The sequence below is a fragment of the Glycine max genome, chromosome 19 (genome assembly GCF_000004515.6).
Source record: "Glycine max cultivar Williams 82 chromosome 19, Glycine_max_v4.0, whole genome shotgun sequence".
Lineage (NCBI taxonomy): Eukaryota > Viridiplantae > Streptophyta > Magnoliopsida > Fabales > Fabaceae > Glycine > Glycine max.
Genome location: NC_038255.2, coordinates 40,526,028 through 40,541,714, shown reverse-complemented (window position 1 = coordinate 40,541,714; position 15,687 = coordinate 40,526,028). Strand labels below are relative to the sequence as shown.

Below are 15,687 nucleotides of genomic sequence, written 5' to 3'. Positions count from 1 at the left end.
ATATAATTGTGTAATATTATTTGAGGGGTTTTAGTCCTCATGTTGTGATAGTCTTTTATATAAATTGTTATATTGAGGATATGAAATGATAATTCAAATTGTGAGTATGTGATGAATTGTAGAATAACATGTTGCTTTGAGATTATAATATTGTTATTGAAATTGAGTATAAGTGTAAAGTTGAACATGTGTTAATTTGTGAGATACGTGTAAACATGTGATGGTGGATTGTGACACTATGAGATGTGAAATTGTGAATGAGTTCTAGTTGTGGATAAGTGTGTAGTTAACACTTGATGTGAAATTACTTGTGTTGTAAGCTATGAATTGTACAATACCCGACCAGCGTTATCTTGAGAAAAGCGTTGATGCGCAGTGTTAAAGAGAAAATGTAGGTTTCCTATTTAGGAACCAGTGTTAAATCGTAGCGCAATGGTGTTGAACGTGTTTAAAACACGAGTGTAAGGTCGTGGGTATTGTATAATTCATGAGCAGTGTCTGCATGTAAAAAAAAATTATTTTAGGGGTTGGACCTGAATCAGGAGGGAGAGGCCCTGACGGACTCTTCGGAGTGTAGGCCTTGGGGGTCACCGGGTTTGAGTGCTCCTTTAAGCCTATGCTGATCTCATATGGTTGGAGCATTCTCGCAAAACATCGTGACCCTGACTGGTCTCCCTATGATCTTACTTAGTGAGAGTGACCTGACAAACCCATTGTGTGGTGTGTCTTGTTATGTACTCCTAAGCGCCCCAGGGTGGTTTTTCACTGACATGGTACCACATTGCATATAAAATTGAGTCTTAGCATAACTATTGCATATGCTTGCTAATTGATGTGTTATTATATCTTGATCGAAGTGTGGGATTCTTGTGTAATGTGATCGATAATTAAAAAGTGAATTTTGAATGACGAAGTGGTGAAGTTACGTGAGCTATGTTTAAGCAAGTGGTATCTCATTTATATAATATGTATATTTAATTGTCTTGTTTCTCTATTAGCTAGGAATGTGATAACTCACTCCCTGTGTGTTGTTGTGTTTGGATCCTGTGATGATCTTGAACTTGTGTTCGGGGGAGCAGATGAATAGGTGGATGACTATGAAGAACCTCATGCTAGAGGACACGGGAACACCACGCTCTGATAGGATGTGACATTAGGATATATGTTCTATATTAATTGTATGAGACTTATATGACTTTCTTTGAGTCGAGATGACTTTATTATTTATTTGGACAAGTTTGAATATGATGTAGAAGAAAGTGAATGTGAGCCTTTTACCCATTTGAAAAGCTTGTATTTAAAAATGTTTTAAAAATACTTTTAATTAATATTTGAATTTTTATTCCTTTATTAATATATATGTGAGGGGTAGAGGGTGTCACATTTAGTGGTATCAGAGCAGGTCGAACCTTTCGGCCAGTGTGTTATGTGCTTACCATATTCTGGTGTGCACTCTGTGTGGTTACTTATGAGTACTTTTGTTAAGCATGCTTGAATTTTTATTTGTATTTTCTCCTACATGATTAAATAAGACTTAATAATAATGCTTGTATGTGCCTTGCATCCTTAATGTCTGTTATACCATAAATCCACTGTTGAGTCATGAGTTATGAGACTGGCCATCTCTATAATTTGTGAAGTGCGGTTCGACATTATGGTAAGCCGTTAGGTGATGCAAGAAGCCTTGATACTGATGGATAATGCTTTAATGAGCCCTTATCTTCTTGCTTGTATGTTGTTAATAAACTTATTTCTATCTTGATGTGTGGATTAGTGTTGTGAAAACCTTTTGAACCATATATATGTCTTGGATGAGTATGTCTTTCTTGATGTGTAAACGCATGACTACTTAACTCACTTTATTTTGTGTGTAGTCGTGAATGTAGTAGTTGAAGTTTGTGATCCTTATTAACTATTAAATTCTTACTTCTTATATGTACGTTGTATACTTATTATAAGAACCTTATAATTCTGGGTATGTTAGTAGTATGGTGTTTTGCCTTAATTGCATAAATAGTATGGTTGTTCGTGATTTCTTGTTCTTAGCAATGTTGATACTCTATAGTTCGAGGACTCGTATCGAGATATATTTTATATAGAATACTCTTTTGACCATACCTTTTTATTCTAGTGTAAACTATTCTTTGTGTTGCGTACTTAAGTCGAGTAATTCGATTTCACTTGCAAGCTTGAGTATAATTCATTGTTTGTGTTATGAGCCTACATCAAATAATTGGATTATTGATGTTTCTGTCACGATCAAGTGATAGTTGATATCTCCATATGTGCGTACACTGTGATTATGTTTTCGTTTCTAGAATTCATTTGGAGTATCTACTGTTGATTCTAGATGAGTGATCCTTCTTGATTTAAAATTATTGTCTCCTAATCAATCGAGTGTTCATCTTATTATTGGCTGCTCATCTTCCAATCATGTCTAGTTAAACTGCTTGATAATCTTTCTTGTTGTTACTTCTAATACGAATAAAGAGAGACTTCGCCTTTGACAATCATGTTAAGATGTTTTGAGAGGAAATACTTGAGTAGACATGATCATTGTTACCTATAGACGAAAGTCAAACTTAGTAAGACGTGTACCTATGTTCCTTGAGGATATGCTTAGTTACCACCTAAGTGCAAGATTGAGAATCTTATAAGTGTAGTACCCATAGAAACTTGTAACCGTAGTTCGTGGGAAATATCTAGTGTAGAGTAGTTGGAGAACATAGTCTAGTTGGAAAAGTTATGAAGTATAGTTAAGAGGTTTAATGTGGAACCTTAAGAAGAGAGTAAGGTAGTTAGTAAGACATTAATTGTTAAGCATAGAAGGATTCAAGAGTGAGTGTTCTTGCGTAAGGTAGGTGACCTAAAAGATTATTGATGATAGTTGTACGATTAGCAAGATAAATATTAGTTCTTTTTACCTTAATATGGAAAAAGTTTGTTGATGCTTTAAGAAATACCTTAGTACCTATTGTGACCTCTATGTGTACCTGGTCATGTCATAATATGATTGATGTCTATGTGTGTTTGTGGAATGCGTGATAGGATCTCTCACCCTGAGTTAGCTCTTGTTGTGGTTTTGATGATTAGTGTTTAGTATGTTTCCAGTTAAGTTGAATTATGATGTGCATTATAAGGTTGCTATAGACCCTTGGACATCATGTTCCGAGCTAAGAGTTTTGTTATGCATTTGAGTTAGATGAAGATGACCCTTAAAGTATGCTACGTCTAGGTGAAAGATAACTACAAATCCTTCTTGGGCAGAAGTTGTTTTGAGATGAGAGGAAACCTAAGATTAAGATGAAATGTTCTTAACTAGTAGTCGAACCAAAAGGTTATTTTAGGACTCATTGGATTAACCTTAATGCTTGTTGGAGATGACTTAAGTAAGTTTAAGTTTTTGAGTGAGATCCTTGTAAGGAGTAAGCCATAAGTTCATAGAGAAGTCGACCACTGTAAATTGTTGAGTGCTATCTTAGTCGCGTAGGTCCTTATTGGAGTAGTAAAATATTTGAAATAATTTTTAAGTTTAGAGGAGTGCTTGTAGGAGGACAAATAGTGATCAATGTTTCTTGACAACTTAAGACTTATGAAAAGATTTATCCTATATGTGAGTTAGAATAGGTAACCATGGGGTTCACCATAATATTTTGGGAGACATTACCGTTAGTTTGATACATTGTGAGGATCTTTGGAGCTGAATCCGAGATAAAAGAGATGTGCAAAATTCTCAAGAATCTTGTTGTGAGTTTAGTTTTAAACGTTAGAACTAGCTTAGTAGTTAGAGTTTGAATAGGAAACCGATGATATGACTAGTGTCCTAGTTATAGAGTTAAATATCGTAAACAACAGTTGAAATCTCAACTTCAAGTGCAAAGTTATAGGGTGACATGAGGAGCATAAATGTGTGAAGATTACCTCAAGGTGAACAAACTTACAGAAGTAGGGAGTAATCTGTATTGCTTATCTAATTAGCACCCAGTTAGTATCAAGTAGACAACCTTAGAGTTGAATCGTTACCATTCTTGAACCTAAGTGAGAGTTATGAGTCAAGTATACGAAAGTGAGAAAGATCATGTTGAAGGAAGAGGCTTAGACTCAAGGGTAGGCAAATCATGTATTCTCGATAGTCATCGTGAACTAGGATTGGTAGAGTGTGAGAGTCTCGAAACTCATTATCTTTCTTGAACCGTCCGATGTTCGAAAAAGAGTCGACCATGTGATCAGTCACGTCTCCTTGTGTTTGTTTGTTCTTTTCAATTTTTCATTAGTGTCTCCTATGATATTATTCTACTCCAAATAGTATGTCATTCACATTCTATTATAGTTGAGATGTCACTCTCGTGAGAAGACTTACTTATATAATACTATCATTGAGTAAACGAGGATCACCGAATTTAATAGTTAAGTGCAGAGGAGTCTTGTGATCAGAGTAACAGAAAAAGAGTTTCAACTAGACACACATCTTGATATTGAGAATCATATGCGTGATATCTTTTTCTCGATCTTTCGGCAAGTTTCGGGGACGAAACTTCTTTTAAGAGGGGTGGAATTGTAACATCCCAATTTTTCGTAAATAAATTTAAAAAGCTTTTTAGTAATAAATAAATAAATAAATAAATATAGAGCAAATAATAGGCTGAGTACCCTAGGTATAAATAGTTATGTTAAGTCAGCTGCCTCCTTTTGGCCTCATTTTCGTTTTTCCCCTTCTCCTCTCAAAACCCTTTCTTTTTCCCGCAGCCCACCAAACCAGTCTCAGAAAAACAACGATCTCGAATCCGTTCACCGTTGGATCGTCGTGAAATTTGAGTATCATGTTCGCAACACAATTCCGAGCATTCTCACCGTTGGGAATTTCGATATCATGTCTGAAATGAGAGAAAAACCCTTCGCATTGTAGCCTTTTTCTTTCCCGCAGAAATCCAGAGCTGTCTTGGTAAAACTACGATCCCGGTTTCGTTAACCGTTGGATTATTGTGAAATTTGGATATGTTGTTCGAAATTCAATTCCGCACGCTTCCACCGTTGGGATTTGCTAGATAATATTCGTGGAGGGAGAAAAAGGAATCGTATGAAGACAGTACAAGTGGAGGTTTCAATCTCTTCTCCGTCTCTCTGACGTTTGGGAATTCTATCGGAGCAGTCGGATGAATAATTGAAAGAATTTCCGGAAACCGCTAGAGATGTTGCTATCGCTGGCTGAAGACACGTGAGCCCGCTTAGAGGTAAGGGATGAGTTATTCACAGTTGGGGATTAGTGAGAACATGTGTAGGGATCCTTAGAGGATTAAATTGGGATTTTATTTTGGGATGTTTGTTAAATTGCAATTTTTCCTTTATGATTATCAATAAAATATTGATGTCCTGATGAAAATTGCTTGATAAATTGTGCTCTTGATATTTGTATATTTGGACCTATGATTTGGATATAATTGTGTAATATTATTTGAGGGGTTTTAGTCCTCATGTTGTGATAGTCTTTTATATAAATTGTTATATTGAGGATATGAAATGATAATTCAAATTGTGAGTATGTGATGAATTGTAGAATAACATGTTGCTTTGAGATTATAATATTGTTATTGAGATTGAGTATAAGTGTAAAGTTGAACATGTGTTAATTTGTGAGATACGTGTAAACATGTGATGGTGGATTGTGACACTATGAGATGTGAAATTGTGAATGAGTTCTAGTTGTGGATAAGTGTGTAGTTAACACTTGATGTGAAATTACTTGTGTTGTAAGCTATGAATTGTACAATACCCGACCAGCGTTATCTTGAGAAAAGCGTTGATGCGCAGTGTTAAAGAGAAAATGTAGGTTTCCTATTTAGGAACCAGTGTTAAATCGTAGCGCAATGGTGTTGAACGTGTTTAAAACACGAGTGTAAGGTCGTGGGTATTGTATAATTCATGAGCAGTGTCTGCATGTAAAAAAAAATTATTTTAGGGGTTGGACCTGAATCAGGAGGGAGAGGCCCTGACGGACTCTTCGGAGTGTAGGCCTTGGGGGTCACCGGGTTTGAGTGCTCCTTTAAGCCTGTGCTGATCTCATATGGTTGGAGCATTCTCGCAAAACATCGTGACCCTGACTGGTCTCCCTATGATCTTACTTAGTGAGAGTGACCTGACAAACCCATTGTGTGGTGTGTCTTGTTATGTACTCCTAAGCGCCCCAGGGTGGTTTTTCACTGACATGGTACCACATTGCATATAAAATTGAGTCTTAGCATAACTATTGCATATGCTTGCTAATTGATGTGTTATTATATCTTGATCGAAGTGTGGGATTCTTGTGTAATGTGATCGATAATTAAAAAGTGAATTTTGAATGACGAAGTGGTGAAGTTACGTGAGCTATGTTTAAGCAAGTGGTATCTCATTTATATAATATGTATATTTAATTGTCTTGTTTCTCTATTAGCTAGGAATGTGATAACTCACTCCCTGTGTGTTGTTGTGTTTGGATCCTGTGATGATCTTGAACTTGTGTTCGGGGGAGCAGATGAATAGGTGGATGACTATGAAGAACCTCATGCTAGAGGACACGGGAACACCACGCTCTGATAGGATGTGACATTAGGATATATGTTCTATATTAATTGTATGAGACTTATATGACTTTCTTTGAGTCGAGATGACTTTATTATTTATTTGGACAAGTTTGAATATGATGTAGAAGAAAGTGAATGTGAGCCTTTTACCCATTTGAAAAGCTTGTATTTAAAAATGTTTTAAAAATACTTTTAATTAATATTTGAATTTTTATTCCTTTATTAATATATATGTGAGGGGTAGAGGGTGTCACAACTCTTCTCTTGCTTAAAAATTGGGATATACACCAATTCAAGTACGATCAAAGTCCAAAGTCCAACAAAGTTCTTATGGATTCGACACTCGAACTTTCGAGTAATTTTATTAGTTGTGACAATTTGGTATATTTGCGAATGAGTTAACAATGTTAATTTTCCTACAAAATCCATGGTTTTATGCTTGCTTAGCCCAAATTCACACACAAAAAGAAACAATAATTTTGAGCAAAAATTGTGATTGGCTACTAGAGTGTTGCTAATTTCTGAGGAACAAACACGACTAAGCAAAGAAGTAACTAGAATAAAATGCACAAGGGGGGAAATGATTCGGGAGCTCAAACATGTGTGTTTTTAATTGCTTGAAGGAGCACAACATAATAGGGAAAGGAGGTGCCGACATTCTGTACAAAGGCGTAATTTTGAATAGAGATCAGGTTGCCATGAAAAGGTTACTTGCTTTGAGCAAAGGATCTTTCCTTATCATGGCTTTAATGCAGAGATTCAGACTTTGGGAAGGATTCAACATGGACACATTGTTAGAGCGTCGGGTTTCTGTTCAAACCGGGAGAGAAATCTCTTGGTACATGAATATGTGCCTTATGGAAGTTTAGGAAAGGTTCTTCATGGTAAGAAAATGTTGCATCTTGTTCGGTAATCAATGCTCTCACAAATAGAATTACTCACACCCACAAAGGATCGTGAGAACACAATAAAAATTATCGTAAAAAAAATAAAAATAAACATAAGAATTTAACGTGGTTCGCCATCTCTTGCCTACGTCCCCGAAACCGTCTCAAAAAAGTATTTCACTATCACAAAAATGATTACAAGATTGTAACTCACCCCAAATAGTGTATCACTTTACAAACTCAAGTACTCCATTCGATGGTTACAAGAAATGATAACATTATCATATAAAGACACTTTTCTCTAAACAAAGTAACTTTGTTTCACAATCTCTCTTCTCACACACTCTCTCTTCATGTGTTGTTTCTCCACTAAATCTCTTCTCTATTTATAGTTATGTTTTCCACTAACTACAATAAATAAGTTCTCTTGAAAGTTAAAATAAAAATAACTTCCAATGCATCTATTCAACTAAGGTTCATCTAGTAAAATGAAATCTTGCATTTTGCATTTAAGCCACTTAAACCTTAGTGATAAAAATTCAATTTCCAATATGCATGCATCTTATCTTTTGACTTAAAACTCTACAATTCATCCAACACATGGTGGGTATTCTAAAAAAGGATAATTACTTCACCGTCTTCATCGCCTTGGAAGCACACAATAACGTCCTTGTGTTCTCTCTATGACTTTCTGTTGGAGTCTAGTGCTCAAGACTTGTGAAACCTTGGTTTTATTACTGACAATTTGAACTTCCAGGTGCAACCAGATTAAAATACAAGAAAAGGGTTCGGTTTTCATGAATTTTTGACCATGTGGGTTGGACTACTTACAAATGCCAGAATAGTGATGAAATCATGCCGAATTTAAAAATTCCAAGAAAGACTGTGTGCAAGGGGTGCATGAATCATAGCATATATAAAAAAAAAAAGTGTGTGTGCTTTTACACAGGATTTTTTAGTTGCTATTTTGGTCTTTAGTGTCCATTAGAGTGTATTGGTAGAAAATCTGAAAATGATTTTAAACCAGACCGATTGAATGATGAATTAGAAAATAATGTGACTGGATCACGTGATTTTTCTATTCAAAACAAATCCAATCCAATTTGTGAACCCCCCTAATTACCACATAGCAAACTTGAATCCCTTGACTCTACCTGCTATAACACTCATAATCATGGGATCAATGGAATAGTGTTAACCAAGGTCTTTGGTCGATTAAGAAAACTAACGCTAATCAATCACAAAGTGATGGACAACAGGCATAAAAAGGATAAATTCTGAAGAAAAAAAATTAATGACAGCAGTTCTGAAGAGAATAAAAATCCAAAATATGTAGTTTAAAAATATAACTCGTTTTAAATTATGTAGTTCTGAATGATCATGATGTTAGCATAATAAAAGCAGCACAAAGGAGATTTCAAGTTACAACTACGTAGACACATAGCAGAAAGACCAATTAAGCAGAATAGAAGATGTCGTGGGGTGAGATTTCAAACTCAAAGGAACATGATTTAGCCCAAACTTAAAAAAATAAGGATGAAAAGGAAATAGACTTTGCTAAAAGTAGTAGATAGCTTACAGTAACGTCCAAAGCTAAAAATGGAGGGTTCTGTTAACTAGTGTTGTGCCCAACTATCAAGAGAAATTAAATTAAATAAAGGTTTAAATATTTTTTGGTCTCTAAAAAATTGTCGAATTTTATATTTGCTCATTAACAAATTTCTTGACTTTTGTGATTAAAAAAAAAATAGTTTGCATTTGATCGTTGTTGTTACATTGGCTCTGTTAACTTGGAATGTCAAAATCTGATGAAAAACATATTAGCCGTTGTGATAAAATAAAATTAGGAACCAAAAGGAATATTTCAGGGATCAAAAGAAAAATCCTGAAGTATTAAGTGACCACTTGATAGAACCAACATAACTACGTGAACAAAGTATAAAATAATATTATTTTTTTCAAGGACCCAAGAAAAAAATTTATTAAGAACAAAATGTAAAATCTAACAATTTTTCAGAGATTAAAAATATATTTATGTTTAAAATAAATATTTTTTCTCCAATTAACAGTTGCAGTATTCAAGACCAAGGATAGAAATGCATGTTCTAATAGAATGGCTTTACAAATAGTGAACCGTTAATTTCTTTGCTCCACACAAACTATTTTTTGAATGACTTGAAATTTTTAGCCACACAATAATATTTCATACATGATACAGTTTTAAATTGTGGTCTCCTTGACTGCACCACATTTTAGTTTCCTAATCACGCAACCTCAATCGCAGCCTAGACAGCATTTGAGAATGAAGTTTCCCTTTTGTTTCTCCAATGCAAACGCATTTGATGTGAGCGATGAAGGACCAACACACACCAGATTGTGGCTGACATTTTCGACACAGTTCAGGACAACCATCTATGATCAAGACTTCAAGGGCAGTGAGGTGATGCATGTCACTTGGAAGAGACAACAGTTGAGGACAGTTAACAATATGGAGCGTCTTAAGACGAGTCATTGTTGTCAGCCATTCAGGAAGCATCTTAAGACTATGACAATTTAAAATTGACAACGTTTGCAAAGTGTCAGCAGCACCTTGAATCCAATGAGGCAATGCCTGTTGCCTTGGAAAATGCTCCAGATACAGAAGTTTTAGCCTCAATCTTTGAATTGGGCTTTCATTGTTCAACGACAGATTTAGCATCTCGCATTGTATTACAAACAGGACCTCTAGTTTAGGGAGAAAATGAAGAGGTAAGGACTCTAGCCTCCCACACGATTGAATGAGCAAAACTTCAAGGGAAGGGATTTGTACCCCTCTGAATAAAAACTTTAAATTGTCACAATATTCAAAACTCAAATATTGAAGATTTCTCAAGCTTGCAAATTCATCCTCTGACAGAATAGATTGTTTTGTAGTTATATACAATTGTTCAAGGCTGATTAACATCCCTAATCCTTTAGGCAATGTTTCAAGCTCCATGCATCCTCTTAGTGATAAAAATTGCAAATTTTGGAGTTTGCATACAGAATGAGGGAGTCTTTTTATTTTGCAATTGTTTGTAACATGGAGAGCTCGCAGATGCTCCAACTTAGATATTGAATCAGGAAGAGTCTCAAAGGTGGAATCACTTAAATCTAAAACCCGTAGGCATTTGTATCTTGCTATCCATGTATCCAAAAGAGCTTCACTGTCAACACCCACTCCATCGACCGGAAACAATATAGTTCTCACTCTTCTGGACTTGGGAAACAATGCATGGCTAAATGAATCAATTTCAACAATTGATAAATGCCTTACTTGCTCAGGTATGTTGTGAGTATGGGAGTTTACCACTAGAAGCTCCCCTTTCGCAACATATAGCGCAAGATCATGTACCAAATCATGTATCTTGAAAAAGTAAAGGTTGCCAAAATCCATAAAATCCTCAAGAAATGATCTAGAATGTAGCTCATCTATATATTGTCTTGCAATGTTCTCTATCTTTTGACTTCCAACTCCGGATTGAAGTAATCCAAGTGCCAGCCAAAGATGAGCAATATGACCACTAATGTGGCCAAAATCCTTGGGAAAGAGGGAAAAATAAGCAAAACACTGCCTCAAATAAGATGGCATTTGATCATAGCTCAACTTAAGGGCAGGTAAAATGTCATCTTTCTTTTGGTTTAAGTTCCAGATCTCATGGTCTCTTACAAATTCCCATCTTTCTAAATCAAAATTCAAGAACAGAGAACTTCCTAAAGTTCGAACAGCTAGTGGAACCCCTTGGCATTTTTTCACCATTTCTTTTCCTATATCCACTAGATTTGGGTATTTTTTTTCTTCACCTTCCTTGAATGCCCATTTAACAAACAGAGACAAACAATTCTCCACAGACAGACCTTCTAAAACATAAGAGGGTACAGTGCCCACCATTGAAGCAATTGAGTCACTCCGTGTTGTCACTAAAATTTTGCTTCCCACTGCACCAACTTTTATTAAATCATTTAATTCTATCCATTTTGCACGATTATCATTCCATATGTCATCCAAGACTAGTAAATACGTCTGACCAGAAAGCTTGTGTCTAAGTTGACTTTGTAGCTGCTCAATATCTAAGTTGTTAATGCTTTCATGGTGAGCAAGAGCAATTGATGGAGCTGAGGTAGAAGCTGAAGCACAGTTGATGATTTTAATAATTATCTGCCTAATGTCAAAGTCATCAGAGACACACACCCACATCTTTAATTGGAAAAGTTCATCAATCCTCTTATCATTGAACACCAACTTTGCAAGTGTAGTCTTCCCCATGCCTCCAAGACCCACTATGGGAATAACACACACACTTTTATCTCCATCACCATCCCCATGAGGGTGAGGTTGCATCAAAAGCTTGATAATTTCTTCCCTATCATTATCCCTTCCAATCACTCCTGAAGCATCAATATGTGAATAAGTCATTTCTCTTCTTTGCACAAGTCTGTGGTCAACAGAAATCCTCTCTAGACCAAACTTGTTCCCATCAGCTGCTATCTTATCCAATCTACACCTAACATGTTTGATTTGACGAGCCATGCTAAGACGGAAAACAAGAGAATTGGACGAAGAAAAGAAGTGGCCTACCTTCATCCTTGTGCTGCCTGATGCTTTGACAACTTGCTTTCTCAAGTTTTGGCACTCAAATCCATCCAATACGTCTTCAGCATCAAAGCAGACGTTTTGAATCTGCATGAGCCATTCGCGCAACCCGTGCTTCTGCTCCTTCTTCTCTTCTGCATCCAACAGCACACCTTTCACAATTGACAAGGTGCCTTTAATCACTTGAAGATCCTCGTACACATCATAGGCTCGAGAAGCTTCTTCAGAAACATAAGAAGCAAGCTTCTGCAACAGTGATTCAGCAATATGGAACACAAATGATTCAGCCATTTTCTTCAGAAAAGAGCAGAATCGGAGTTAGAATAGTGTGTAAACTGACACCTCGCACCTACATTTTATGTGTACTTGAGGGAGAAAATCAAAGTAAGAGAACTGTTATATGGTACGAACTCTAAATGCGCGCAATAAGTATAAATAGCTGACCTGTAGTGTTATCCATTTTTTTAAAACAATTATTAATACAAAATTGGAAAAATATAAAGTGAAGTTTAGTTGAAATCAGTCTTTGCGTATGTTTTATACAACAGAAAAAAATTATGTACCGACAATATTATGATAATTTATTAATTTTACAATAATTGTCTTAGTAAAATTCATATTAACTATAATTTATGATTGGATAAAAGTTATTTTTTTTACATTTACTATAAAATAAAATTTAAAAAATAAAATATGAATAACATGTCAACAACAACAAGTTTATAAGGAAATGTAGGTAATGACATTTTGCAATGTAAATATTTTGTTCCCTTATAAAGAAATCCCAAAAAAATAATTTATAACTTTAAAATATATATATATATATATATATATATATATATATATATATATATATATATATATTCACTTTTTTCTTTTAGAAAAATGAAAGTTTAACCACTTATTATTTACATTTTTCATACAAGCCTAAAAAAAAATTGATAGATATTTTTAGATTTTTTATTTTTATATTTAAAATTTTTTTAATAATTAAAAATTATAACTTTGATATCCTTCAAATCTCCAATCGTATAAAGTATGACTCAATTTCTGAACTGACAGAAATAAATTTTATTGAATATCTAGTTAAAACACATTATGCAAACTTTTTAACCGTAACTCATAAATGTTTGATATAACAAAGTCAACAAATAGATGAGCGACTTCTAGGTGGATAAGCACACCATATGGTCCATGCTCCAATAAATTTATTGGCGTATAGAAGGTAAGTAGCAATTTTAATATGCCAGTTAAATTTCTCTTTTTTTCTCAAAATTGTAATTAAATCTCTAAAAAAAATATAAAAATAGTGTATGCATGCACTGTTTGTGTAAAATTCTTTTACACTTATTTCCATTGAAATTTAGTAGAGATATTGCCTCAGTTTGAATAAATTTCTCAAAATTTAAGCTCTTATAGGAGAAAAATGTAAAAGATAATATGAATTGCACTCTCACATAAGATAAAATCAATTTATACACTTTACTTTTATAGAACTTTTTTTTTCAGGTAGCTTATATAAAAGGTAAGATACATAAGTTGATTGTAGTTTATGGAGAATTTCAATATATTTTACCTTTTCATTTTTTTTTTCTCTTATGAGTACTCATGTAAGAAAATAATCTAAGCAATCCATGTTGAACTAAAACCTTTATTAGTTCTCAGGGGTTGAAATTCAAAACTGCTCAAAGGATATTTGATCTCAAAAAAAGAGAAAAGGAAAAAAAAAATCACATTAGAAGGATGCTCTTCTCTTCTCTATTGTATCTTCTTCTAAGTAATAGCTAATTAGCTATGAACATCAAAGAACAAAGCCTTCAATATTGTCTACCACTTCTTAGTACAACTTCCTGAGCCTCTCAATATTCTGAAGTTTCCCAGTAACCACATCCATTGGCTTCCAAGAATGTCTGCACCAGCTTTTAGAAGGAGTTTGGATTAGAGTTAATGAGCTTGTTCAGCATTTGTTTATCTTGAATGAAAGTTGTGTTAGCTTCTTACTCCCAATTGTGAACTTGGCCTAAAGTTGCACTCCACCCCACTATATTGGTGAGTCTCTTGTTGATCTCAAACACCCTCATAACCACTAGAAAACATCCCTTGATACCACTTTGGTGGGTTCAACAGCTTCATTCCTGCTTCAAGTCTAACTGTCTCAGCAAGTGTTTTTTATGTCACCAAGACATCGGTACAGAGTATTTACCAGTTCAGTTTCGTTGACGACTGATCATTGTCTCAATAAGTGTACCCACATGAAAGAAATATTTCAATATCTATAATACAAGGTCAATGTGATTGGAGGATCTTTTCTAGTTTGGAGAACTATCAAAACAAGGCTGAAAATAGTAGAGTCGCTGCAACAATTTATACCTGAGCATGAGTTGTGGTTGTATTGTATATTTATATAAACAATGTATGGATTACGCTTCTTCCCATCTTCCTTTAGATTTTGAACTAGATTAGTTGGGTCTGAGTCTATGTAATGACTAACATCAGTGAGGGAAATTTCACATGAATCAAGGTTTTGGAATGTGGCATGCTCTGTGCATAGAGCCATCTCAAAGACTTTTCTTTTCTCAGTTATGTATGCACCAGGGGCATCACAATCAAAAGCAAAAGTCTTTCGGCTAAGATACATGCACTGGAGCTGATTCTCAACATTCCATGAAAAATTATCCACAGCCAGGTTTATTTGGAGGAGTAGGATCTAGAGAAGTTGGAGAAGACCCTTTTTGCTGCCTCTTGAACTTCAATTCCATGGGCCGGAGCTTGTTCTAAAGCATGCTTTCTTACATAGTTTTGCTCTGCTGGAGTGCTGGTTCATCTAATTCAGAAACCATCTTCACTGCTCTATCCAGAAGATTCATCTGAGTATTGAATAAATAAACTAATAAGCAACCAAAGCAATTTGCAACCAACAACCTAATAAAATAAGTTGTAAGATAGCTCTTATGCAAAGCTGTTAACTCAATCATTATCAGGGTTTCTTATGTAGCAATCGTTATGGTTTCAATTAAGGATATTAATTATTGAGATGCGAAGAAAAAGGTCGGAACTCAGTATTTCCTATGCCATGACTCTTTTGGTAACAATATTAAAATAGAAAAACATAAAAATTCACAATTTAATTAAATCAATTTTATTCAAATCACTTAAACAAATTCACATAGGTAAAAGAGTCACATTCACTTTACTATTACCAACTAAAATATATTAAAAATATCTCCGACTTAAAACAAGGTTGTCCAAAACTCCAAAGAATAAACTAAAGACTCAACATGTGAAACAAAATAATAAAAATTACATGTCTAGAACTTCATGCAATTAATACAGAACCTCATGTTCCAACGTCACATCCTATCAGAGCATTGTATTCCAACATCTTCTAGCATGAGATTTTCCATAGTCATCCACCTAATCATCTGCTCTCACGAACACAAAGTTCAGATCATCACAGGATCCAAACACAAATAACATAGATAAAGTGAGTTATCACATTTCTAACTAATAGAGAGAAACAAGACAACATAGATATACATATCATATAAATAAAATACAACTTACTTTAACACAATCCGTGTCATTCCATCACTTATCACGTAACATCAAATCTCAACACTACATGTGT

General features: G+C 34.7%; 1 protein-coding gene and 1 pseudogene across 1 annotated transcript; both read right to left on the bottom strand.

The window, feature by feature from the left end:
* Window positions 1-9,704: 9,704 nt before the first annotated feature.
* On the bottom strand, window positions 9,705-12,442 carry LOC100795479 (disease resistance protein RGA2). Its single transcript, XM_003553366.4, has one exon. It carries the CDS (start codon window positions 12,348-12,350, stop codon window positions 9,708-9,710), a length of 2,643 nt encoding a protein of 880 aa, XP_003553414.3. The 5' UTR covers window positions 12,351-12,442; the 3' UTR covers window positions 9,705-9,707.
* Window positions 12,443-13,675: 1,233 nt separating this feature from the next.
* Window positions 13,676-14,926, bottom strand: LOC113000430 (magnesium-chelatase subunit ChlH, chloroplastic-like; annotated as a pseudogene).
* Between the last annotated feature and the right edge of the window lie 761 nt (window positions 14,927-15,687).